Consider the following 27,500-nt stretch of genomic DNA (forward strand, 5'->3'; position numbering starts at 1 on the left):
ACAGGGGAGAAATGGCTGCTGAGAAGAGGCCAAATGAGAACACAAAACACATCACAGGAGAAATACTGATTGCTAAGCCAAGCCCTGCCAGCAGTCGGCCAGGACATCCAACACCCAGCTCGGATATGGATGAAGGCCTCAGAGTTCCTGGTGGTGTCAGAGGTGGGACTGCACCACTCATGCCAGATAAAGCAAATCTGGAGTAAAAAGAGCACGACGAACAACTTTCCCTGAGCTTCTGAGCAGTCTGGCTTTGACAAAAAAACCCAGAGATGTTCAACTAGGACTGGAGCAGGCATCAACTACCTTGGAATTGTCCAAGGCCTGGTTGGACAGGGCTTGGGGCAACTTGGGATAGTGAAAAGTGTCCCTGCCCATGGTTTTTAAGATGATTTTTAAGGTTCTTTCCAACACAAACCACACTGGGATTTTATGATATTATGATCAAACAGGCAAAGGTTTGTGTGGCTGCAAATTTGACACTGCAAGGCTGATAATGAGGAAAGACAACTGCAGGAAAGCAACTCCTACTACCACAAAAAATAGTGAAGAGACACTTTGAAGTCAGAGGGACCAAAGATTCTACACCAAAATAAGGAAACCAAACCTTTTTTTTCTTTTTTCTTTTTTTTTTTTTTCTAAGAAAAAGATAACATCATTCAGTGTATTTTTTCAAGCTTGCTGGACATCATACCGAAATACCGTAAAGCTGTCAGGGAAATTATATGGTTTTTTTTCTGTTGTCAACCAAAGCGTGCTTTTATGGAGTCAATTAGCCACAAATGATGAACACACGTCACTTGTCTGGGAATGAATTACAGTACAACCCAATAAACACATCTGGCTTTGCTCTCTGATCATTGCCCTGATGAGCAGGAGGCGTCAAACTTCCCTATCCAACCATGAAGGAAACTCTGTGTTCGTTTGTGTTTCACCCTCCAAATTCATCTCCTTCAAGTGCTGCAGTGCTACAGTGTGGGGGGAACGGGGGCATTGGTATTTCTGCTCTGACGTGCAAACCTGGATGTGAGCTCAGGGTGTGAAATGCAATTACCTCGGGGAAAAGGGCTTGGATAAGCTGGGATGGCACAGAGGGCTTGGGTGTACAACGGAGCTGCTGTCAGATTCCACAGAGAAGTGCAGCCAGTGTTGTCTTTACACAGGATTTTGTGGGCCCTCCACAGACCTTAGAGCCCTTTTTGAAGGTGGAGAGTCACAGTCTTATCAAGTTTTTAGAGTTTTTTTAGTTTGGTTGGTTAGCTGGGAGGGTTTCTATTATTTTCCTTTTTTTTTTTTAACTTTAATAACAGATGGGTAAACTGAGGCACAGAAAGGTGGTGTGACTGGCCCACAGTCATTGGTAGACCTTGAACCCCCCAGCTCTTGCTCCCACCTGGGACGGAGTGAGAAGGAAGGGCTGTTCCCAAAGTTCCCTCCACTTGTTCCCAGGGTGAGGGAAAGGACCATCACTCTCAGTGGCAATGTCTGGTGGGGCTGGACAGCTCCTGCCAGCCCCTGGGACGCCAGGGAAGCGACGGCAGGGAGAGGCAGGAAGTCAGGCACTACAGGATGCACTCGTGCCTCTCCGTGGCTTTCAGGGCCTCGTGCATGCTGGCGGCCGAGAGCCTCCTGTTGATGTTCCTGTACCTGCAGCGCAGCAGGTTCCAGAAAGTAGTCCTCAAATCCCTGTTGAAGAAGGCGTAGATGAGGGGGTTGATGAGGGAGTTGGTGTAACCCAGCCAGAGCAGAGTCCTCTCCAGCCTCAGGGGCATGCAGCTGCAGCGGATGCCGCAGATGAAGGGCCGCGCCGTGGACATCAGGAAGAAGGGCAGCCAGCAGAACGTGAAGGCCCCCACGATGATGCCGAGGGTCCTGGCGGCTTTCTGCTCCCTCTTGAAGATGGAAATGTTCTTGCGGTCCTGGCGGAGCAGCTTGGAGAGCGTGGCGCACTCCTCGGCGGCCTTGGTGCGGCGGGAGCTGTGGTGGGCGCGGGCGGAGGCCTCGAGGCAGTAGACGCCCTCGTCCTCGTAGTGCTTGGGGAAGTTCATGAAGCGGTGCTTCTCGGCGCTCACCTTGGCTGCCTGGTAGATGCGGCGGTACATCACCAGCATGACGGCCATGGGGATGTAGAAGGCCACCCCCGTGGAGTAGACGGTGTAGCCAAAGTCCTGGCTGATGAGGCACACCCGCTCCACCGTCACGTTCTGGGCCCAGCCAAAGAGCGGAGGGAGGGTGATGGAGGCCGACAGGAGCCACACGATGAAGACCATCTTGGCCATCAGCTTCCCGTTCTGCCTCACGGGGTAGGTCAGAGGCCGCGTGATGCCCAGGTACCTGCGGGGAGGAGGAGGAGTTGTCAGGGGTTAGGGGTGGGTGCTCTGAGGTAGTTTTCACTCCCTCTGAGGTGGTTTTCACCACCCCAGGTCTTGCCCCCACCTGGGACAGAGTGAGAAGGAAAGGCTGTTCCCAAAGTTCCCTCCACTTGTTCCCAGGGTGAGGGAAAGGACCATCACCCTCAGTGGTAATGTCTGGTGGGGCTGGACAGTTTCTACCAGCCCTGGGAGGAACTGTCCAGCTGTGAGGTAATTTTGGCCCTCAAAGGGGGCAAGAAATGAATTCACCAAATGAAAATCTCCACAGGCATGGGATCTCTTGACTAAACACCACAATTTATTCCTCACTTTCTTGCGATCATCCCATATGTGGAATCACAGAATGGTTTGGGTTGGAAAGACCTTAAAGACCATCCCATTCCAACCCCATGCCATGAGCAGAAACACCTTCCACTGTCCCAGGTTGCTCCAAGCCCTGTCTAACCTGGCCTTGGACACTTCCAGGGATGGGGTGTCCATAACACAAGGTATCATTGAACAGCTGAACTCTTCATGATATCCTGTGGAAAAAAAATACTTTAAAAAGCCTCATTTTCAGGAATAAAAAATGCCTTAAGAATTTTATTTTTCCACTACAGAAGTATTTCACTATTCTGCACAGAGAACATGCAACAGCTTCCAGCCATGGCACATAACTCACTCCAGAGTATTGCCCTTCCCAAGGAGACACCCAGGAGTGGGCTGGGTGATGCTCAGAGTGACGTGCCACAGGACTGATTCCAGGTGAAAGGAATAACTCCTAGCAGTGCTTAATGGGATGTGGGAAGCACTGCAGCCTTCTCTTATTTGTTGGTGAAGAAATACAACCTGCAGCTAAGATGGCCCTGGGAGACCAAGAAATAATCTTGCCTTTGGGGAAGATTTAAAGATGTGTCTGGATAAGCCCTGCAAGCAAAGTTGGAGAGTGTACAATATTGTTTGGGCACAGTTTTGGGGCCCCTCATGACAAGAAAGCCATTGAGGGGATGAGGAGTGTAATGGAGCTGGGGAAGGGTCTGGAGCAGCAGGAATGGCTGAGGGAGCTGGGAAAGGAGCTCAGCCAGGAGAAAAGGAGGCTCAGGGAAGACCTTGTGGCTCTGCACAACTCCCTGAAAGTTGTTGACCTCTGGAAACTCAAATAGAAATTATCCAAGCAGCTGGAGCCATCTGCTCGCTTGCACAGCCAGGAGCTGCCAAAGTGATGGAGTCCTGCTCTTCCTCAAGAGGGAAATGAGTGGAGTTTGGAGTAAGAGATCCCAAAACCACCTGGTGGCCCACAGATCCCCCAGTCCTGACCCCTGGGGTTAGGAGTTACCTTGTTATTTTGCCTGAAAGGAGCTGGAGGCTGCACCCACCATCAGCTCCTGGTGGTGCCTGGGGTGTAAATGTGAACTATCCTGACTTTTATTGGAGACATTTGTGTGATAAAGAAATTGTGTCAACTGTGAGCAAATTAGAATTGTAAAGCAATAAATCAAGGGGGGAGTTGGCTGCTGTCAGCCAACATTCCCCCTGGAAAACATCTGCCTGCTACTCAGCTCCAATCAATCCTGCAAAAACCTCGAGCCACTCATATGGATTTCTGTTCTGTTACAGCCTTTTTTGATTCCAATCTCCTGCTGCCAGGAATTTTTAGGCAGGAACACATCACCTCTTAACTTGTTCTTGGATGAAAGGTGTCACTCCAGAGGGGCAGTGAGAGCAGCAGCTCTATGAGTACTTTTTGCTAAAAGCTGAACGAAAAATTGAAAAATATCTGTGGAAAATTTTACCTCTGCTGTGTAATTTTTTCTCTGACAGTCAGTCTTAGTGTGTTAGGAGATTTTCTCTTCCCTGATTATTTCGCTTTTCCAGATGATCCCTTAAGATTAGAAGATGGAAATCAAATATAAAAAAAAAAAAAAATCTAATTTCTCCTCCCCTCCTGACTGCTAAATCAATTGAGAGACTAAATTCTTCTCCCCTGCCTCCCTGATAAAATTATTTTGAATTCATTCACTGAGTTGTTCTGTCCTTATTTTCCTCTGTATTCTTTTTTTGGACATATCCAGGGATGTGAAGTGAGCTGGCCTTGGTGACAAGAACCAACCGAAATTCTCTATGTTCGGAGAACTCCAGGATGGTTTGGGTTGAATGGAACCTTCAAGATTATCCATTTCCAATGCCCTGCCATGTGCAGGGACACCTTCCACTATCCCAGGTGGCTCCAACCCCATCCCACCTGGCCTTGGACATGGCAGGGATGGAGCATCCACAGCTTCCCTGGGTGCCCCAGTCCCTCCTGATGGAGCCAAGCTGGGAGAAAACCCTGCTCTGCTCCAGCAATTCCCAAATTAACACCCCAAAAATCACCCTCTGGGTATCCAAGCTACAAACTTCACCAACAAATCCATGCTGTGTTGTGTGTCACCCTCTCTTACGCTATTACCAGGTTTCTTTGGAAGCTAATCCGCCTGGGATTTGCTGAAACTTCAAGGAATTTACGAGGGAAGCGCTCAGTGACGCGGTTTAACGAGAGGCAAAGCTGACACATTTCATCCACAGCTGCTGGGGGAAACGGGGCCGTTTTCAGGTCTTTGTAATAATTCTGAAACGAGCAGGGAGCCCTCAAAATAGGGCAGCGTTTACAGGAGGCACAGTGGCGCTGGCAGGCAGTGGAATTTGAGTGGAATTCTCTCCCTTTGAAATTTTTTTAGCTTTTCTCTCTGTGTGTGTTGTGCTGTTAATCAAGTTTAGGGTAACCAGGTAGCAAAAGGCAATTCCTAGGGTTTGCAGGCGCTCAGTGTGGATTTGCAGGGCAGCCATTCATGCCAGCTGCAATAAATTCCTGCCACATCCCTGATCCTGCAGATCCTTTGGCTGTGGGGTGGGAGATGTGCCCCAGGCCGGGCTGCACCAGGAAACCCCACGGATGAGCCAGTTCAGAGTGTTTGTTCTACATTCAATGGGAATAATGGAATGGGTTGGTTTGGGTTGGGTTTGGTTGGGTTGGGTTGGGAGGGACCTTAAATCCCATCCGGTTCCACTCCAGGGGCAGGGACACCTTCCACTGTCCCAGGCTGCTCCAAGCCCTGTCCAACCTGGCCTTGGACACTTCCAGAGATCCAGGGGCAGCCACAGCTGCTCTGGGCACCCTGTGCCAAGGTCTCATCACCCTCACAGGGAGCAATTCTTTCCCAATACCCCATCTATCCCTGCCATTGTCCTGCCTTTACATTTTCCCTCTGTGCCTTCCCTGTAGGTTCCCTTCAATTTTTGGATCATTATGCCAGGGATTAAATAATCAAAACAACCCAAACCTCCCTGAGGTGCCCCTTTCTCCATCCTGCAGCTGGTGAACTGGGAAAAGATGAATCTGCACTCACACATGGGGACAAATGAGCCCAGAATTAGGGCTCAGAATTAGGGTTTCCTCAACCCTACTGTTTTACCACAATTCCAAGCCTCCTCTGGAGCCAAAATGAGCTCATTCCCTGATTTCCAAATTGACGCCATTCCTGCCCCATCCTGCTGAAGGAGAGGAGGGAACAAATGGCAGCTGAAGGCTGCTGAAGTGCTCTAAGTCAGAGCTGGTGCAGCATCCCAGGGATCCATCCCAGATACAGAGCAGGGATCTACCCAGCCTGGGCAACATTTGGATGAAGGACATGGGAAAGGCAATCCAGCAAAATGCTCTGCAGTTTTTATCCCACTGACTTTGGGGTGGCATCCTTTTACTGAGGGTGACCCCAATTTGGAGCATAAAATCTGATTTTGGGTGGAAAATACTTGCCAGGGAAAGGGGAGAGCCCCAGCAGAGCTGCCTGGGAAATGGATGGAGAGTTTTTTTTCTCCACCAGGGATGCCAGAAGTGATGTGTGGGCTTTGGGGAGCTCCTTTTGTCAGCTTCTTGGCATTTTTATGGAGAGTTTTATCAAAGCTGAGCAGCCAAAAGAGGGGATTTTTTTTTTGTTGGTGGTTTGTTTTTGGTTTGTGACATTAAAAAATCTGCAACATTGGCAGGCTTTTACATAAGGAAAATATAAGAGGGAGATGGATGTTTCCAGCATTTTTCTTTTCTGATTTCAAAGGAAATCAATCAAATCTCGCTTCAGACAAGATTAGTTCTACCAGCTTCAATCGAGAGGCTTTTAGGAAGCCCTCAGCATTAATAATCAATAACAGCAGCCTACATTTTAATAGTCCTCATCATCCTGGGCAAAGCAAGTAGCTTTTCCATCTAAACTAAGCAAAATATTGAGGACACTTCAGTCATCAATAAAAGCAGGGTCTCCTCCTTGGCAGGGACAGGCCTGACAGTGCTGACCAAGTTGGATTCAGGACAGAACAGAGGAAATATTTCTATTTCTGAGAAATACTAAAGCTTTTCATCTTCTTCCTCACAGGGCAGGAGAAAGAGCTGGTCCCCATCACTGTGGGAGGTTTGGGTTGTGCCTCACTGAGATAACAATTTAATCTCTTTTAGAGCAGGTTTTTCAGGCATTCTGCAAGCTCAGCTCTCGTTGTGCTTTTGGGTTTTGGTTGTATCAGCACAGAAACTGAGAATTGTGATTTTGGAGATGTTTCCATCAAGAGTCAAATGAAAAATCCTGCCTGTCCCAGGCTCAGGGGGGAAGCCCCAGGCATGATCCTGGATCCTCAGTCCACCTCCATGCACTGCCTGAGGATGCTGGGTGGGTGTGGAGCAGGGATGCTGCACAGGATGCTTGAGACACTGCCCTGGGATGGTTCACACAACTCCCAGCCCATTCCTGGGCATCCTTGAGTCCCCTCCTCCTCTGATATACACCAGAGGACATCCCAGTAATTCCCATTCCCTCCTCAAGCCCCAGCACAGGCTGACCCTACAAGCCCCCTCCACCTGCAGGTTTTCCTTCCTCCCTTCCTGGGTGGGCACAGCTGGGGCGATGGTCCAGTCCCTTCCCTCTGCTCAGTCCTTGCTGGTTTTCTCCTTTCCCAGCTGGAAATATTCCAGGCAGCTGCCCTGCAACCACTCAACTTCCTCACCAGGCCTGTGGTGTGGTGAGGATGAAATTCTGGGAGCAAACTGATCATGGTGCAGTTCCTGTGCCAACACATGAGGGACGAGCCCAGGCCAGAAAATTCAGGCTCTTTGACAACCTCTTGGGACACAGCTTTTCCCTCCCTCCTTCCCAGGAAGGACAAAGTGACACCAAACTCAGGATGGTGTCCTTGGATAGGGATCTGCTCCCTGGAGATGTGGTGGAGGGGTGGAATCCACGGCAAGGATTTTTTTTGGGGAAAGATCTCTCCTGTTTGTGTGTGTGTGTTTGGAGAAGTCTTGCTCCAAAGAATGGGATTGGTTGGTTGGGAAAGGAGGGGAAGGAAAGAGGAAAAATAGGGAAGGGAAGAAGGAGGAAAGGAAAAGGAAAGGGAAAAAGATTGCATGTATCGGGGTTTTGGGGACTTGGGATCGAGTGGGGAGAGCTGTTGACATGCTTGGCCAAGGAGAAATTGAAGGGGACAGGGAAAAAGAGAAAAGGAAAAAGGGAAAAGGGAAAAAGGGGAAAGGGAAGGCAAGGCAAAAGGAAAAGAAAGGAGAAAAGGAGAAGGAGAAGGAGAAGGAGAAGGAGAAGGAAAAGGAAAAGGAAAAGGAAAAGGAAAAGGAAAAGGAAAAGGAAAAGGAAAAGGAAAAGGAAAAGGAAAAGGAAAAGGAAAAGGAAAAGGAAAAGGAAAAGGAAAAGGAAAAGGAAAAGGAAAAGGAACATTTCAAGCAAAGTCAATCTGGGTTGTGTGCAGCCACTTCCCTGCTCCTCACCCACCGGGAGGAAGCACTGAGACATTTAATTCCTATTTAATTCCTGCATTCCATCCCTTCCCTCTCACAGAGTCAGACTCCTGCCAGCTCTGAGCACACCTGCTATTTTTTTTTCCCATCCAGAAATTTATTAAAATAAAGCAAATTCAGCAGAAGAGCTGAACCTCCCTGTGGCCTGGCAGGGTTTTTTCTGTCACCAGCAGCTCTGAGCTGCCCAGAGCTGTGGATCTGCATCTCCCAGGGGAGCAGTGCCTGGTGGGGATGAAGGCTTTGGAGCAGGACTCTCTGCTGGCTCACCCAGGGTGGGGGGCATATCAAGCAGCAGCAGGATCCTCTCTGTCCTTTCTGCTTTGTCACCTGCAGAGGTGACCGGGGAGGTGGCACAGCTGTGAGGGCACATCTCAGACGTGGGATGTGTCCCTTCCCTGAGCTGCAGCTCCCAGAGCAGCCCAGCAGAGCCAGCCCAGCCCAGAGCGACCCCCGAGCAGGCAGCGCACGTCAGCCCCGGCCCCGGCTCGGCAGCGCCATGGCCCCGCTGACGCAGCTGCTAAAATTAGAGCCACCAAGGTGCTGACTTGGCCAAGCCTGGCCACTCTGCCAGGCAGGCTCTGCCTTTCCCTCCCAGCTCCAGGTGTGGGAGGTGAAGCCAGCAAATCCTCACAAATGTGCTAACTGAGCTAAACCGGGGGGTTTGGGATCTTGGGATGGGGTGTGGGGAGCTGCTGATATCCTTAGCTAAGGCGTGAGTCCAGGGAGCAGCACAGAATCCCACAGGATTGGCTGCCCTGGAACCTGGATTTCCAAAGTGCATCTGGGTTTTCTTTTTTTTGATTTCTTGAATGGTTTCATGGCCCAGGCACCTTCCATGGAGAAGGTCAGGTGCTGTTCCTCAGGAACAATGAGAAGCACCTGCCAAAGGGGGGAAGACTGAGGAAGTAACTTAGGGAAGCAACTTGAGAAAACACCCTGAGAAACCCAGCTCTTCCAAAGGGAGCACTGAACTCCCACAGGAAACCCTCACCTCCTGCAAAAAACACCTCCAGGAGCACTGACCCAACCAGGAACACCACCCTAGCAGCTCCCAACATCCCAAATGCCAGATCCCACCTGAGCCCAGGGCACCAACCCACCCGTGCCTCACCTGTCCACGCTGATGATGCACAAGGTCATGATGGAGGCGGTGCAGCACATCACGTCCATGGCGATGAAGACGTTGCAGAACACCTTCCCAAAGAGCCACTCTCCCCCCACCAGGTCCGTGATGGTGACAAAGGGCATGACAGCAAAGGCCACCGACAGGTCGGCGGCGGCCAGGGACACCACCAGGTAGTTGGAGGGCTGCCGGAGCTTCTTGACGATGCACACGGAGATGATGACCAGCCCGTTGCCGGCGATGGTGGTGAGGATGATGATGGAGAGCACGGCCCCGATGACGACCTTCTCGGTGTCCCCATAGAGCAGGATCTCCTCGCCGCAGTCGGTGCCGTTGTTGGTGAGGTTGGAGGGCGGCAGCTCGGGCTCGGCTGGGGCGGGAGGTTCCTCAGTCATGAATGGATTCGGGAGCGCTTCCCGAGCCGGCCGCTGCTGCTCTGCGCTCTCCACCAGCAGAAGGTGCTGCTCCAGAAACCTCCTGGGGCTGGCCCTCAGCAGCATGCTCCGAGCTCGCCACCAGCGCTCCCCCAGCAGTGACACCTCCAGTGACAAACCAGAACATCTCGTCACAAAACAGGGCGAAGAAAATCCAACATCCCCTCATCCTCTCGCCCACCGTCACCACCCCCCTCCACCCCTCCGAGCTCTTGCTGCGGCTGCATCTCACGTGCCCGGCAGGAAGCCGCTTCCCAAGTCTCCTTAAGGACACGCATTTTCCCGGGGGATGCTTGGAGGCAGCCTCTCTCCACTTGGGAAGCAGCACCAAGGGCTCCCTGCAACATCTCCCCGCTCATCCATGTGCTTTTGCAGCAGAGAGAACGGCTCGTGGGTCCCTGTGTGCTCCCTGCCGAGCTGTGCCTGCTGCTGTGGCACTTCTCCTCTGCATCCATACATTTAATCCCTTGCAGAGCCTCCTCTGTGCATGCGACAACGCGAGCCACAGCACCAGCGTGGGCACAGCCCCCGCCCGCTGCATCCCTGCCCGTGCCACACGCAAACTTCAAAGCCGGGACCGCAAATCCGCAAATCCCCGCTCCTGGCACGCCGTGGCCACGCTCGGGCTGTCGGTAGCCACGGGAGAGGACCGGTGGCATGCAGCACATCCCGGGTACCACGCACAGCCCAGGCATCCCAGCTCGCTCCCGGAGCCTGAGCATCAGCACCGCGCTCGGCTCCGAGAGACGCGCTCCCACCCCCGGCATCCCACCCCTGCCATCCGCAAGGAAACTTCAGGGCAGGGATCATCCCTGGATGCTCCGAGCATCGTGCATAAACCCGCATCCTCTTTTTTAAAATTGTTATTGTTGTTTTGTTTCTAACCCCATTTCCCCCTCGAAGTTTTATTTCAATCCCAGCCGGATTGCGGCCCCTTCCTCCCCTTTTGCAGCATCCCCCGGGGGGTTCCCGGAGTTACCTGTGCCGAGGGGGTGAGACATCCTCCAGGCGAGCCCCTGCGAGCTCCGGGCGGGCGAGGAAGCAAAGAGCCACCCCCGGAGCATCCTTCTCCCCTCCCCGCCTCGCCGGTCCCTCCTACCGCCCTCCCCTCGCCTCTGCCGGGCAGGGACCCAGATGGTCCCCGGCTCCCTCCTCGGAGCCCCAGGGAGGAGCAAAGAGCGGGGCGGGGGGGTCCGGGCTGGGTCCCGCAGCGATGGGAGGGAGCGGGTGAGGATCTGGAGGGAAAGGCTGGAAGTTGAGGAGATGCCTTGGAGCGCTGAGAGGCAGGAGAAGCAGCGTGGAAGGCAGCAAGGAGGGCAGGCACGGGGAAAGGCGGCTTTCCTTGTGATTTTTTTTAAAGGATTATTTTACAGGATACATTTTTTTACAGTATTTTTACGCTATTTTTCCCTCGCTCCGGGCATTTTTTCAGCCCTCCTGGGTTGTCCTCCGCGTTCCTTCAGCTCCACTCTGAAAGGAGCTGCAAACAGCCAAGGAGAAGCAGATCCCTAAAGATGAGCCTTTATAATCCTAGGAAAACTGATTTTTAAAAAAACCCAAAAAACGGGGAAGAACATGGAGAGATCCACATGCACTCCCCTCCACGGGGACTTTGGAGCTGGGATCACTCTGATATTTCCACCCAGGGCATCAATGTCGGTCACACTTTGCTCCTCCTGGGTGGAAGATGCGGGGCAGAGCCATCTCCTACATTGGTTGTTCCCAAGGATGATTCCCTCGGGAATTCATCCCTCGGGGGGATGGACAGTGCGGGGCCCACCCTGCATCCCTCGGGATGGGTTGGGAGGGGAGAGGATGTGGCTGTGGAGCTGTTGGCAAATTCGGGAAGCGATTCCCGAGCTCTGCCCCAGCTGGAGCGAGGTGGGAATCGCATCCCAGGACACCCTGGAGGACTGAGTCTGGGAAAAACACCTTAAAATCTCAATGATACCAAGCACTGCAGGGATTTTTGGGGCAGATGTTCCCGGTGGGAGGAAAAAAAAAAAAAAAAAGTATTAAAAAAAAAGTGCATTTGCAAGGAAATCGCCGGTGAGCTAAAGCAGGGCTGTTAAAGCTGTGCTTAGCGCTGGGGTTCCTCCTTTGCTGCTCGAGCATCGCAGCGTGTGTGGGAGGCTGGTGAAAATAGCTTCCTCACCAGGCCAGGACGTGCTGGAGGAGCTCCGGGATTTTTTTTTTTTCCCCTTTTTCTTTCCATGCCAGGTGGGTTTTTTTCCCGGCCCCTCCAAAGCCGCGGTGGGATGGGGCTGATGCACAAACCCTGCAGGAGCTGCGGAGGAGAATTCTCTCAGATTTACCAAATACACCCAAGGAATTTCTGAGGAGGAAAAGGGGGATCTGCAGAACTCCCTGCTGCAGGAATCCTGCCGGATTCTGCAGTCTCCAAACCCAGACAAATTCAGCCAAGGAGAAAAACACCCCCTAAGGACCAGCTCAGGCAGTCTGGGGCAGATGCCTGGAGGATTTCAGGGAAACAATCTGTGCCCGAGCCACAGATCTGCTCCCAGCCCTGGGAGAGGGGTTACAGGGAGGATATGGGGTGGGGAACAGCCCAGAGGGGTTTTTTCCAGCCTGGAGAGATTTATCCATCTTCCTTGAAGGGGTTTTTCAGCCTGGAGAGATTTTTCCAGCTTCCCTGAAAGGGTTTTCCAGCCTGGAAAGGGTTTTCCAGCTTCCTTGGAGGGATTTTCCAGCCTGGAGAGATTTTTCCATCTTCCCTGGAGGGTTTTTAAGCCTGGAGAGATTTTTCCAGCTTCCCTGGAGGGTTTTTCAGCCTGGAGAGATTTTTTTCAGCTTCCCTGAAAGGGTTTTCCAGCCTGGAGAGATTTATCCATCTTCCTTGAAGGGGTTTTTCAGCCTGGAGAGATTTTTCCAGCTTCCCTGGAGGGGTTTCTCATACTGGAGGGGTCTTTCCATCTTCCCTCGAGGGGTTTTTCAGACTGGAGAAGTTTTTCCAGCTTCCCTTGAGGGGTTTCTCATACTGGAGGGGTTTTTCCAGCTTTCCTGGAGGGGTTTCTCACACTGGAAGGGTTTTTCCAGCTTCCCTGGAGGCTGCTTTTGGGAGAACACCACTATGCACTAAGGAGAGACAGGGAAGGAGGATTTTTTCCTTGAGGCATCCTTGGGAAGCAGCTGGTTCATGCACAGAGGTCGAGTTCATGTCCTGGCAGCGAGGAAGGAAGGAAGGAGAAAAGGAGATTTTAGACACGAGGAGTTTCCTGGGCTTCCTTTGCCCTGCCCTTCCAGGACTTTTGGCAGAGCCTCAAAGTCCTGCAAGAAGCAGAACTGACCCCACTCTGTCTCATCCCAGCCCCATTTCTGTAGGATGCAACCTACAGCTTTTCCCTTTCTGACCTCCTGCAGCCCTGGCAACTCCAAAGGGGAGTTTTCCCCCATTTTTCCAGGGAAATGAGCTGCTGTCATAACTTGGGGAGCAAAAACAGGGACAGAAACTCACTCCCAGCTCTTGGGGACACTCACCAAGCAGCCAGAGGGCAAATTCCTTGCTTGGGTTGCTTTTGAGGAGGACAGAAGGGAAAATGCCAATTTTCATGTGAAGAAATAATTAAAATAATTATCATTCTTCTGGCTAAAACCCTCAGTGCAGCATTTCTCCAGCCCCAGGCCACGGTGACCTTGCTGAGACACTGCCTCTGGGGCGAGCTGGGAAGCACTAATTGCATTTAATGGTAATTAAGGGGAGGAAATGGCCAGCGTGCCTCAGCTCAGCACTCACTGGAGCTTTCTGCCTTTGGTTTGGAGGAGCAGGGATGATGCTGGAGCAAGGTGGGATCAACCCCAAGGAAGATTTTCCATGTAAAAAAAAAAAAAAAAAAAAAAAAAACAAGAAGCAGAAATCACAAAATAAAAAAGTTTCCTGCACCTGCAGAAGAAGAGAGGCAGCTAAAATCCTCCCAACACTTCAGTGCCCAGATCTATTATTCCATTTTTCATGTACAAATGGCTGTTTTATTAACAATTAATTGTTAATATTGAGCCCTATTAAGTCTAATGGCGAGGTAATAGGCGCAGGTATTAATATGCAAATTTGGAGAAATCTCATTAATTCCGAGGTGTTTCCAGGTCCAGCATCTCCCCTGCAGCACAGATGTTGACATTTCTCCCTCCCAGATGGATAAAATGAATCCCTTGGCACTCTCAGCTTTTAAGGAGCATCTCTAAGGGTGGATTTTACCTGCAGGGAAATTCGGGATGAGCAGGCCTGGGGTACCCAAAGCTTCTCTGTGGGTGCTGTGATCAGGAATAACAAAATCTGAGGTGTTTTAGTGACCCAAATCCTACCCCCTTCTCTCCATGGGCATCTCCTGCTTTCCCCCTGAGGCTCTCCCAAAACCAGCCCTGATGAGCATCAAGAACATCTCCCTGGGATCACCCAGCAAACAGAAATAAAGTGAATAAAGTGGTGGGAATGTGGTACCCAAGACAGGGTTGGATCTCTCAGAAATTAATCCCTTGCCCTGGGGTCCAATCCCATTAAATTTACCTGCAATTTTAAAATTTACCCTTTAAATTTACCTGTAATTTAAAACTCAGAGAGAGGATTTTGGGGTGTTTTTTTTCTTGTTGGTCCTGCCTAAAACAGAAAAAAAGAAAAAAAAGAAAAAAAGAAACTTTTTTTGTTGTTCTTAAAGGCTCCCAGTAAATTTTGCTGTTTGAGCAGGTGAGGAGTAATTGGAAGTGTCATAGGATAACAATCCAAAGGATTGTTAATAATTCATTGCCAATAATTCATCTCCAAAGGTGGATTTGCTGAAGAGAAGTGTTTTAATCCTGTTCCGTGCAGCCACACTCCCTCTGCTGGAGCCTGCACGGACAACAGGCAGCTTTTGGTGGAGACTGACAGATTTTGGTTACCTGGGAGGGCCCTCAGGGGTTTCCCCTTTCTCCATGTGCCCAAGGCTCCCCGCGATGTCCTGCACAGCTGGGACTGCCCTGGGGACGTGGGGATGAGCTGCAGGGAGATTTGGGATGAGGAGGTGGGAGAGAAGCCCCTGATAACAAACTTCTGTCCACAGTCCCTCCTGTCCACCCTGAAGCTGCCCTTGGTGGGTGCCAAAAGGATTTCCAGAGGCACTGGTGAAATTAGGGGGAAAAAACCAAAAATGGGAAAGAGTAAAACAAAGAGGGGGGGAAAAAAAAAGAGTGAAATAGGAAAGAGTGGGAAAAAAAGTGATTTAGGTGAAGTCTCCAGCACAAAGCCCTCAGCCATGGCTCGAGGCTGTGCTCACCCATTTGACAGATTTTTATTGGTGATTTTTTTTTTATCCTTAGTGCTGGTGATTTATTCAAAGTGATGGAAGTGCAGCTTTTCCCCCTGCTGCTCTCCCACAGGTTTGGAAGAGCCTGGTTTTAGGTTTGTGCAGTAAGAGAACAGATTTATTTTGGTCACCAGTTGTTGTGGTGTGGTTGTGAGGATTCCTAGGACGAGGTGAGAGATGAGAATTGACTCCAAGTTCTCAGAAGGCTGATATACGATATGATATGATATGATATATGATATTATATGATATTATATGATATTATATGAATTACATTATATTATATTCAGTATATAAATTACATTATATTATAATATATTACATCATATAATATATATAATATAATATATAACATATATTATACATTATATATAATATTAACAAATCAATAAATATCAATTGATATTATTAATATAATATAATATAACATAACATTACATTACATAACATAATATAACATAACATTACATTACATTACATCATATTACATTATATTGATATACTAAAACTATACTAAAGAAAGAGAAAGGAGACATCAGAAGCTAGAAAGGAATGAATAATAAAAACCTGTGACTGGCCAGGGTCCTGACACAGCTCACTGTGGTTGGTCATTAATTAAAAACAATTCACATGGAACCAATCCAAGATGCACCTGTTGGTGAGCATCCTCCAGTGCACTTCCCACAGCCATCAGGTTATTATTGTTTACATTTATTTTCTGAGGCTTCTCAGCTTCTCAGGAGAAAAATCCTGGTGAAGGGATTTTTCAGAAAATATGTCAGTGCCTGGGGAAAAACCTGGAGCAAAGGAGGCTCAGGGGGCCCTTGTGGCTCTGCACAGCTCCTGCCAGGAGGGGACAGCCGGGGGGTCGGGCTCTGCTCTGGGAACAGGGACAGGAGCAGAGGGAACGGCCTCAGGCTGGGCCAGGGGAGGGTCAGGTTGGATATTTGGGAAAATTTCTTCCTGGGGAGGGTTGGCAGAGCTGCCCAGGGCAGTTTAGAGACTCCATTCCTGGAGGGATTTCGAAGCCACGTGGATGTGGCACTTGGGGACATGGCCAGTGGTGGCCTTGGCAGTGCTCGGAGATTTAGGGTGATCTCCGAGGGCTTTTCCACCCTAAATAATTCTGTGACCCTGTAACGCCTCTGGGCCCTCCCCATGCAGAGCAAACCTTTCCTGGCCAAACCCTTCCCAAAGCACAGCAGGAGGAGGGGACATTGCTGCAGGACATCAGCCTAGAGCTGGGAGAGGGAGCTGGCAGGGCTCTGTCCCCCTGGGAGCAAACCACGCCATGAAAACCTTTCCTGGCAATTTCTTTGGTGCCTGGCTTTGGACAGAAGTTTTTGCTTGAAGGCAACAGCCTGAAAGTGTCCAAGGCCAGGTTGGACAAAAAAAAAATTTAATAAAATGAGAAGAAATTTATTAAAATGAAAAAAAAAATTAAAATGCCCCCAAGTTGGACAGGGCTTGGAACAACCTGGGATAGGGGAAGGTGTCCCTGCCCATGGGATGGGAGGGGATTTAAGGTCCTTCCAACCAAAACCATTCCATGATTTCTGCTTTTCACAGAGGATTTGGGGCTGGTTGAGCTTGAGTCAAGCCCTGCAGCCACCAGGTTCCCATTCTGAGCCCAGGGGCTCCCCAGTGCCCGGGGGATGGAGGGATTTGGGCTGAAATTTTGGGAGTTTTGGGAGTGCAACCCGTCCCGGTGTTCTCCTCCTTGTCCCCGTTCTCCTCTCTGTCCCCTAGATGGCACCGGCTCTCAGCACATCAAACTCCCGATGAAAACCAGCAGGATTTGGGGCCAGAAACAAACACAAAATCCACCCCGAACATTTAAAAGAAAAAAAGAAAAAAAAAAAAAAAAAAAGAAAAAAAAGAAAAGGAGCTACAGTTAATTGGGATTTTTTTGCTCACAAACTGAAAAATTCATATTTCTAACCCTTTGCTGGCTCCAACATTTCTGCTGCTTTCTCTTCTGGTCCATCTCTGGGCTCTGCATCCCCCCAAAATTCAGGACACAGGGAATGAGTGGTTCCTTCTCCCCAGCTTTGCTGCTTGGCACGAGGATATCTGGGGGCTGTGACAGACCCTGCCACACCTGGGTCACTCCAGGAAGGTATTTCAGCTGTTTATAAGGCTGGGAAATGCAGGGAGGAATATCCCAACTCCCTTTTTAGTTTAAACCCAAGCAGGAGATGGAGGAGGGAAAATTACTGACAAAATCATCAGTTTGAAGACGCAGCCGCCCTAAATAATCCCTTTCTCCATGCCCTCCATGGCACAGGGCAAACCCACTCATCACATCCCTAGGGCCTGGCTCTTCTTTGGGCAGTTTATCCATGAAATTTTTGGCCATTTCACATTTCAAAGCTCCTGGCAGAGCACCACGTGTGTCCTGGTGAGGAAGGTGAGGGAAACACGTCCCCACCTGACCCTGCTCCTCCCCAGCTCTGCACCAACATTTAAACCCATATCATGATAAAATCTGCTCTGGACAGGGGCACTTGGCACTTCATCCAAAGGAAATCCATGCAGTGACATCCAGAAGGTGCCACACAGGTCCCTCCTGCTGCTCAACATCCACCCCCAGGTACCTGCAGGGTCCCCACAGCCCCAGAAGGCTTTGTTTTATCAGAACCCAGGACATTGCTCTGGCTGCCCTGGAGGACTGCAGACCCTGGCAGGGGCTCAGAGACCTTGGCAAGGAGTCACAAACACCTGTGCCTTTGATTTAGCCCTTGGAAAAACAATAACCAACTTTGTGTGGAGTTACAAGCCACTAGGGTTTGAGTAGAATGACAGTGAATTTATCACAGGGTGAAAAAGAAGAATTTTGGGGTTTTTAGAGTGGGGGTTCAAGAGGCAAGATGGAGGAATCTGGGCATGTCCTGTCCTTCTTCTCCTTCTTGTCCTCCATCTTCTGCTGTGATGGTGGCACTTCTGGATTGGTTTAGAGTAGAGACAGACTGTCTCTATAGAGGATAGGTATTGGAAAATTATTGTGAATAAATTACATGTAGTTTTTAGTATAAAAAGTTGACACCACCCCAGGGGCAGAGACTGTGCCTCAACCTGACCTGCTGGACAGATCTCAGCAGGTCAGAGAAAGAATGGAATAGATAAGAGCAAATAAACAACCTTGAAAAGCAGAACTGACAAATCTCGAGTTCTTCTTTGAGTGCAGCTGGGAAAAAAGACTTTTAATACCTTTGGGCCATCTCAGCCACAGAACCTGAGGCTGTTTGAGCACAATCACTTCTCACCCATTTTTCTCTCCTGTTTTGGGGCTCTCCAGCCTGTGCAGGAGGGAGCAGCCCTGGGCTGGGGCAGGTTCAGTGCTCTGCTCTTGGCACATCCCAACAGTCCCCAGGCAGAGCAGGGAGCATCTCCCATCCCAAAAATACAAGGGAAGCAAAAATCACCCAAATTAACACCACCCAAACTGCTCCCCCTTTTCCTGGGGTTCTGTCCATTTAGGAATTGGGATTTAAAAAAAAAAAAATAGATTTATATAAGGGTCACCAGCATTGCTTTAGGGCAGCTCATGCTGATGAAGGTTAGAGCTGGAAGAGGAATCCCAAGAACCTGGGGAGATGTAATGGTTGGAGACCAGAGACAATAAAATTTTTGCAATATTGGCATTATATATATATGCATTATTTATTTATTATCAACAAATAGTAATATAATAATACCAATATTGATATAATAATATATGTATAATAAAATATCAATATATAAAATAATGATATATAAATAAATATATAATCAATATGTAAATAGATATAATCAATAAATATATAAAATATCAATATATCAATATCAATACATCAATATAATATATGTATAATAATATATCAATAGCAATATTAATATATCAATATATCAATATTATATGCATAGTTATATATCAATATTATATGTATAATAATATATCAATATACAGGGATTGATATATATTATATCAATATATCAATATTGATATCATAATAGAAAAATAAATGTCACAATTTCTATATTGGCAGGCTCTGGATTGTCCCAGATCCTGCTCTCACACCCACACAGCCATTCCCAGCCTCACCTCAGTCTCGTGTCCTTGTGAGCTCCTCTTTGAGTTACAGGAGGTTGGAGTTGGCAGCTGGATGCTGGATCCTGTGGCAGGTAACAAATCCACTCCTTGGAGAATTCCCAGGATCCCCAGTGACAACATTCACCACGATTTGGGCTCTTCTCTGCTTTGGGTGATGCCAAGGAAGTCAGAGCCAGCTCCAGATGCTGCCAGTTCACCAAATCAGGTAAAAGGTGCAGTTATTCTCCATTAAATGATGAAATAATCCAATTTTTGGCTCTCCAGACTCTCCTGTGTCAGACACGTGCTCGTACAGTCACAGCTGAGATGCTCAAGTGCTCCAAGTGCTGGGGATTACCCAAATATCCCCAGAGAAACACCCTCAGCACTGGGACAGAAACCCAGACTAAAGAAAAAACAGGGATTGGACAAAAAGTAGAAATGTCTAAACAGCATATTTCTTTTTTCTTTCCATTTTAAATACAGAGCTTCCTTATACAGCCAAGGAATTCCCTCTCCCTCCCTCCCCCTCCAAGCAACTCTTATCAAAGGAAATCCTTCACTGGAAAATCAACACCAGATCAGGGACGTGCTCTGGGAGAGCCTCTTTAGCAAGTGCAATATCCATGGGCCAGAAATCCCTGAGCAGGGACCTCCCTCACTTCCAATCCTTTCTGAGAATCCTGGGAAAAACCTCCTGGGCTCCCAATGCAGAATTTAACCAGTTACACATCATGGGGGGAAATAAACCCTGGAAATCCAGCCTGTGCTGCAGGGAGAGGGGATGCGGGCTGAGATGAGCTGGGTCTGCCCCTGGAAGGTTTCTTCTCTTAAGCAGGGCTTATCCTGCATTTACACTCCCTGCAGGGAAAGCAGGGGAGGAAATGAGGGAGGATTTAGGATATTTATGTATTTAGGATACTCCTTTCTCAGGTGGAACATGGGGAAGGGGCTGGTTTGCATTGAGGGTGTACTTTGGGTAAAGTTTCGGGTTTTTTAGGAGCTGAACTATTGCAGTTTTTAGTAAGAGAATTTCTGTTTTCTGGGGTAACATCTTATAGGATCATGGAATGTCCTAACTTCGAAGGGACCCACAAGGATCATTGAATCCAATCTTTCCTTTGTGGGGACAAGGTACAAACTCACACCCACAAAGAGGGCAAGGAAAGGAGGGGATAAACACCTCCAAAAATAGCAGAGCCCTCAGTCACTGATGAAAGCAGGCTAAATAAACCCTCCCAAGGTCAATCAGCAGCTTCTCACTCCACAGTGCCAGCTGTGCTCTGCAGCTGGATCATTCCTTCTCCCATGGGATCCCCTTGGACCTGTGGGTTCCTCAGAGCATGACCCAGCTCCAAAGGGACACATCCAACACCTCCCAGGGGCTGCAGCTTCCAGACTTGGCCACTCAATCCCAGAATCAGAATTAGTTTTTAGTATCAGAATGGGAGGGAGCTCTGCAGTGAAGGGCCTGGAGGGACAGGACACAGGGAATGGCTGCCCACTGCCAGAGGGCAGGGATGGGTGGGAGATTGAGAAGGAATTGTTCCCTGGGAGGCTGAGGAGGGGCTGGGATGGAATTCCCAGAGCAGCTGTGGCTGCCCCTGGATCCCTGGAAGTGCCCGAGGCCAGGTTGGACAGGGCTTGGAGCAACCTGGGCTGATGGAAGGTGTCCCTGAACATGGCAGGGAGTGAAACTGGATGGGCTTTAAGGTCCTTTCCAACCCAAACCACTCTGTGATTCCATGAAGATGTGATTCCCATAAAATCCTGCTCCAGCAGGCCAGCACTCCCTGGAGGTGCTGTTGAAATCAAATTTGGTCCCAAATTTGAGCAATGGGAGGTGCCAGCAGAGCTCCAAGGAGATGCAGCTCCAGACAGGAGGGGACACAGCCTGAGCTCTGTCACCCCCATCCAAGAGCTCCCCGCAGCACTGGGGATGCTCAGGGCGCCCAGGGCTGCACCTTCTGCTCCTGCCACCCCTGCAGAACCACCCAGGCCATCCAGCCACGGAAAACTCACCTCAAAAAGCATTCCAGGACACCAACTGCTGCTGCTGGGCAGGTGAGCAAACAGCTTGCACTGAGTTTTGGGGGGACAGACACAACAGAGGTGCTTGAGCCACCCCTGGATCTACCAGGTAAGTACTGCTCCCAGCCCTCCCAAAATCAGCACTGAAATCAGTCCCCCACATGCTGAATTTGATAAGGAGGATTTCCTGCAGGCTCCTGATCACATCACAAACATCTCACTGCTGCAGAGCTCCTGCTTCTCACGTACTAAGAAGTCCCAACATCACTCAGATCAGGAGAGATTTTATTTTCAAGCTGTTTTTCCCAATTCTTTGCATTTTGCTCCCCTTCTGTGGCTGAGTGACCCTCCTGTGTGCCCTTTCAGGGACACTGCTCCTGCAGCAGCAGGGATTTGTCTCCTGGATGAAGAGCAGAGTCTCCAAGTGAGCAGATGGGGAGCAGAAGGCAGCAGCTCCCCCAGGACAGGCTCTTCAATATTTAATGTGACATCAGAGCAGAGCAAAGTGATCCCAGCTCATGCAGCGTTTTGTACAAGGCAAAGAAAGACACAGCCAGGGAAGTGTGAGAGGAAAACACCCAAAAGCCAAAGAGGAAAGTGCTAATTTGTGATTCTAAAGCTTGTACTGCAACAACTCCCTCCCCTCTGCTCTGGTTTGCTCTTTGCAAGCAAGGCTGCAGCCACGAGTGGGATGGTCAAGCTTTGGTCCTTCAATGCCTTAATTAGACAGGAAAATAATTAGAGAAGATGATTCCCTTCTAACATTCAGGCCTCAGCACAGAAAATAACCCAGCCCCACCCCATTATGTCCATTTGGGTTGTTTGGGAAGCTTGGCAGATGAAAGGAGGACATCCCAACAGGAACAGGGACCATAAAGGAGATTTCTGAAGAGATGGGGAGGTGCAGCTGCTGCACAGTTATGAATCAATCCTTCATCATTGGTTATTTGGCAAAGGAGCAGCCACTGCCAGACACAGGATCAGGCTCTCTAGGAAAAATTCCCCCTCAGCATTTCCCCATGGAAATTCCAGAGGCAGCTTGTAGAGCTGGTTGGGGAAGCAGAGAGTTGAATTAGGAGATGACAGCAAACAGCTTGCACTGAGTTTTGGGGGGACAGACACAACAGAGGTGCTTGAGCCACCCCTGACTCTGCCCATCAATGTTCTAGACAGGTAAAAAAACTGCAAAGGGCAGATTCAGAATGCAACAAACAATAAAAAGAGGTTGGGAAGGAGTAACGTGAATGTGTGATGATGGTGCCTGGTGGGACACACAGGAGCTGCTTTTGGTGATGTGACAGCTCAGGTCTCTTTCTTGTTGCTGAGAACTCCACAAAAACCCTCCCAAACCAACCCCTGCCCTCCCACCTTCAAATCCATCCAACTTTGGGGAATTTCCTGCTCCTCCCAGGAGTGTCCATAGAGCAGAGTGCAGCAGCAGCACCTAAAGCAGCCAAAGAGCATGAGCAGGAGTTTGTGAAGTCTCTGGGTGCAGCTGGGGATGTGGAATTTTGGGGAAGAACCTACAGCTGTACAGAAGTGTGGCCATCCACCCTGTTTCTTTCCTGGATCATCAGGAAGCTCCTGTTGTGTCCCACAGTGCTGTGGCTCATCCTGGACCCCTTCACAGCAGCAGCCCTGAGCCAAAGCAGCTGAATCCCTTTACTCCATCCCCATCCTTCTGCAGCACATCCAAGTGGAGCTTGACATTTATTAAATAACTTCAAATGTTGGTGTTAGGCAGTTTGGGGTTGTTGCAGTTGTCAGCTCTGCTCCCTAAGCAATCCCAAAAGGGCTGCACTGCTTGGTCAGCAAGTTCCACCTTTTCACCAACTTCCCTTCAATTACATGGACAAACACATCCAATCCCACACACAGCACATCTTCAAAAGCAACAAAATAAAGTCTCAGACCAACAAAACCAGTCAGGTACAAATCCAATTTTAATTGTCAAGCTCACTTCTAGCTCCTACATTCAATGCAAGGATCAAAAACTACAAGTTTGAGAGTAGAATTTTATTCTATCTCCAGTTTCTGATCGTTTTGGCAGCTGTCAAAGGGCAACTTCCAAAATCCACTCATTTCAGAAGCTTTTCCCTACCTTGCAATGCCAGGTGAAGCCCACAGACTCTCCCAACAGCTCTTGACACCTTTCAGACTCAGTTCTTTGGCAACAGTTACACAGAGCATTGTGCGTATATAAAGAGCTTATAATAAAACTTCTTTTACATTCTAATTGTCTTAAACCTTCACAGAAGTATTAAAGTGCTCAATCAACTCTGAACAAACCCTCCTTCCCTAGTCAGCTACTTCCTGGAAACGCCTGCACTTAAGTCAGCAAAACCAGAAGCAAACAAGAAGAGAAAAGGCATGGAAAAAAAATAAATCCTCTGCAGGATCATAAAAACCCCTCCTGAGACAAGAGGCCTTGAGTCTCACATCTCCCTTCCACCCAAATATTGAGACATAGGTTCAAATGTTCAATCAGTCCAAGCCAGCACAGCTTTTTTTTTCCCCCCCTCAAGCTGTGCTGATTTCCCATCAGTTGATTCTTTGGCCCCTGACTTCTGTAAGAACAAAAACCCTGCAGAACAGAATCCTACTGATGCTAGAAAGAAAACACAAACACTCAAGTCACACCTCTGAAGGAAAAGAAAAGATACAAACAAGAGTTGTGGTTGATATTTTACCCTCCCTGCTGCCTGGATTTTCAATTCTCTCTGCACCATTTGACACTATCTGAAGTGGATCTTTTATAAAGGTTTTAAATGGGGACATTTTAAAAAGGTTTTAAATGGGGACATTTTTGGTTCTTCTAAGTGGGGAAATGGAAGGTGCATCTCAAAATTATTTCATCTGGTAAAACCTGCAGGCCAGTCCACCCCACTATGGGAAATCCCACCCAGAGCCTCAAAGAGGACCAAAGTCACACTCCCTTGGGCACATCCTGTCCTTCCTCCAGCCACAGCACCCAAAATACCCCTCAAACCACCCCCCAAGGGGACTTTTTCCTGTGGAGACACCAGGAATTCACCCGCGGGTCACGTGGGTGTGTTACAGCTTCACTCAGCCAGAGGATGACACCTCTGATTGCAGCTTTGCTTCAATCTTTTGACATCTGTGGGAAAAACATGTTATTTCAGCCTCAGCAGCCTCTGCACCGCCTGGCTCCCAGCAGGTCCTGAACTGCTGCCTGTCACCTGCCCTTTTGCTGTTGACTGAAGATCAGACAGAGCTGTGCCACCTCTGAGATCCTGCCTGCCCCCGTTCCTGCACGCAGCCCTTGCTAACAGCTCTGAGTGATCCTGCCACAGAAATGACTCAAAAGCCAGGGAATCTTGGGGAAAATGGTCAGAAACCACGTTTGGGTTTGTACCTGCTCTTGTCAGACATGCGGGAGCTGCCCCTGAGGCTGCTGAAAGCCAAATTCCCTGCTCTGATGCACTGGGGTGGTCACCCTGACCCTGAGAATTCTCACATCATCCTGGTGCCACACGAAAGTCGTGGTTTTGCTGTCTGTGACATTGTTTTGCTTGCTAAGCTGAGGGGTTTCCCCTACAATTCCCCCAGGGATATAAAATCATGGATATAGGAACTCTCACTGCTCTCCTCCAGAGTCTCAATACAAAGGGTTTAGTAAGAAAATGCAAAAATTAGTTCTGCACACGTGTTTGAGAGCCGTGGGCAGCTCCACAAAGATTAAATACCTTCTGATCTTTAGTGCAAATACACCAAATCTGCAGTGGCTTGAGCCTGGTTCAGCATCAGCACAGGAGCTTTGCACCCAAAGCCTTCCTCCCTCGTGGCTGGGTTGGTCTCCCTCACCATGCTGGGGTGGGAGGAAAAAACTCTGCATCATTTACTGGGCAAGCAACTGGTGAGACACACTTCTCTGTGCTGATAAATTCATATTTTACATTCTTCTTCTTCCCTCATTTCTACTCTTTTGAAAGTTCATCACCGAGGTTCACAATTTTCTGAACATTTTTAGCTGTGACCTGTGATGTGCCAAGCACTGAACTAAAGGGCAGCTTTGTTTCACAGTACTCCAAATAAGAAAACTGACCATAGTACAAGCAAAATTAAATAAACTGAAATATAAAAGACAGCAGAAGTTAAGATTCATCCAGAAATATAATATAACATCTGGGAGGGGCAGGGGGAGGGAAACTGGAAATCAGCTACACAACAGAAACAATGAAATGACCAACAAATATTGATTAGGTGAAAAGAGGAAAACTTTCATTGCATTCTGTACATCAAAATTAAATGAAAAATTCACATGGTGGAGCCTTGAGACAGAATGATGAAGGTCTCAAGCCACAGGAAAGAGAAAGCAAACAAAACACCTTGAGGAAAGCAACACATGAACAGAACCAGTAACTGAGCAGCTTCCAAAGGAATAAAAGTGACCATATCTCAAAATGAGAAAAAGCAGCACTGAAGCAGAGAGAACAAGTATATGGTCAGGACATGGTGGGTAACACTGAGTGCACAAAACACTTTGTGAATTTGGAAAGAACCAGGCCTATTTGTATATCTATGCAAAATATATACACAACTCCATATGTATATATGTACACATAGGCACTACTGTACATATGTATATATGCAACCTCCACACAACTGCCCTCTGGGTGCAAGCAAAAAATGCTGCAGTTGTGCAAAAACCTACAATTCTGTGTTTGATTACCCAGGAGAAATGGGAGAGAGATCCAAACTAATGCCCAAACAGCTCAAACCCAGCAGGGGTTTCACCCACAGGGCCATTCCAGCCCAGCCTCTGAATGTTCCCAGCTCATTTGCTGGGATTAAAAATTCATCCAAAGCTGTGGGTTGTAGCAGTACACATTGCAAGTGCTTCCAAACCCATGAATGTGAGAAAACAGTCACCATCTCTGCTGCCATCAGTGGTTTAGCACGAGGCCATCCCACCCAGAACACCAATTTGGGAACACTGGATGCACAGGGAATTGGAATTTCAAAGGCCAGGCCAGGGCTGTCATTCTATAAAACAAGGGTCTGTTCTTAGTGTTGGGGAAGAAAAGAATGTGGTGCATTAAAAAATCCCCCCCATCCTCAAACAAGGGAACACAGGCCAACTCTGGATGCTCCAACCGTGCAGCCAGGCTGATCTTTGGGGTTGGTGTGCTTTGGGGATGTGGAAAGAAGCGTTTTCCATAAAGCTCCTTGGCCTGACAGCTCCAGAGAGCAGCGTCCTCTCAGTCCAAGGCTCCCTTGGTCTGGCACAGGCCCCGTGGAGCTGTGACAGGAGTGCATTGCCAACGTCAGAGCACGAAGCAAGTGGTGAAAGGAAGCTGCAGGGATGGTCCCAGGCCTTGGCTGGCCCCCAGGGCTGTCTCTGCTGCTCTGCAGGCTGGGGACACTCAGTACTCTGCATCCATGGCATCCAGGTACTTGGCCTCAATGATCTTGGGGAGCAGGTTGTACCTAGGGCAGAGCAGACACACGGATCAGTCCTTGCTTGTGCAGCATTTTTCTCTTTGTCCTAAAGCTCCAGGGTGAGATTGGCTGTGACATTCACACACTGAGGGGGACACAAAGTGGGGACAGAAATACCCCACAAAAGCAAACACAGCTTTTATTTATATGAACAGCAATGCCCGAGTCCCTCTGCAAGAGCCCCCTCCCTCCTTCCAGCTGGAAAGAGAACATCCTCATCCTCATGCTCACTGGAGGAAGTCACTTTCCCACAGCTCTGTCACAACCAAGTCCTCAGGGTGACAAAAATACAGAGGTGAAGAGCCGTGACTCCAAACAAGACCATCCTGACCTGGTGTCCGGCTTCTCCATGTGGAGATGCATGGACAAACACATGTAAAACAAATTACTTTAAAAAAAATTTATAAGCTTACTTTAAGAAGTAAGTTTGATATAAAAAAATAATAAAAATTACTTATTATAAAGATGTTTTTAAATTTGATTTTTTGCAAGAACATCCTCACAAATTAATATATTTGGGTTAGAAAGGCACTGTGAAGTTGCCCTTGTAAATCTTGTAAATAAATAAAACTATTCACATATATACAAAAATTTTAAATAAAAACCCAAATAATATATTTACATAAATAAATAGTATTATATATGTAATTTAAAAATAAGAACTAACACTACTTTTATACTACCGTCACACATTAAAATAAAATTTAAATTTATTTTAAGAAGTGTTTAAAATAAAATTTAAACTAATTAAATATTTTGTAAATAAAACTGTTTGTATTTTATTCTTATTTTATGATTATTATTTATTCTATTATTATTAAGGGTATTATTTTATTTTATTATTATTATAGGGTATTATTTTATTTTATTATTATAAGGAATTATTTTATTTTATTATA

The 27,500-nt window shown here is 48.4% G+C and overlaps 2 protein-coding genes across 4 annotated transcripts in view; both read right to left on the minus strand.

Moving 5' to 3' along the window:
- Positions 1-674: 674 nt before the first annotated feature.
- On the minus strand, positions 675-9,804 carry LOC132072531 (5-hydroxytryptamine receptor 7-like). The gene is made up of 2 exons (XM_059470917.1): positions 9,293-9,804; positions 675-2,334 (listed from the first exon to the last, which is right to left on the minus strand). Exons 1-2 carry the CDS (start codon positions 9,802-9,804, stop codon positions 1,563-1,565), a joined length of 1,284 nt encoding a protein of 427 aa, XP_059326900.1. The 3' UTR covers positions 675-1,562.
- A 13,259-nt stretch (positions 9,805-23,063) lies between these two features.
- The window catches only part of SLC4A11 (solute carrier family 4 member 11), a 98,194-nt gene continuing 93,757 nt past the window's right edge, over positions 23,064-27,500 (minus strand). For all 3 annotated transcript variants that reach the window (XM_059470677.1, XM_059470676.1, XM_059470675.1), the window contains one exon: positions 23,064-26,589. In XM_059470677.1, coding sequence (XP_059326660.1) covers positions 26,526-26,589 — 64 coding nt within the window. In that variant the 3' untranslated portion in view covers positions 23,064-26,525. The remainder of the gene's footprint in view (positions 26,590-27,500) is intronic.

The sequence above is a fragment of the Ammospiza nelsoni genome, chromosome 4 (genome assembly GCF_027579445.1).
Source record: "Ammospiza nelsoni isolate bAmmNel1 chromosome 4, bAmmNel1.pri, whole genome shotgun sequence".
Classification (NCBI taxonomy): domain Eukaryota; kingdom Metazoa; phylum Chordata; class Aves; order Passeriformes; family Passerellidae; genus Ammospiza; species Ammospiza nelsoni.

Coding starts and splice junctions, on each gene's coding strand:
- LOC132072531 (XM_059470917.1), bottom strand. CDS start 9,804: ATGCTGCTGAGGGCCAGCCCCAGGAGGTTTCTGGAGCAGCACCTTCTG. Junction 2,335..9,292: donor TGCATCATCAGCGTGGACAG/GTGAGGCACGGG, acceptor TCCTCCCCGCAG/GTACCTGGGCATCACGCGGC.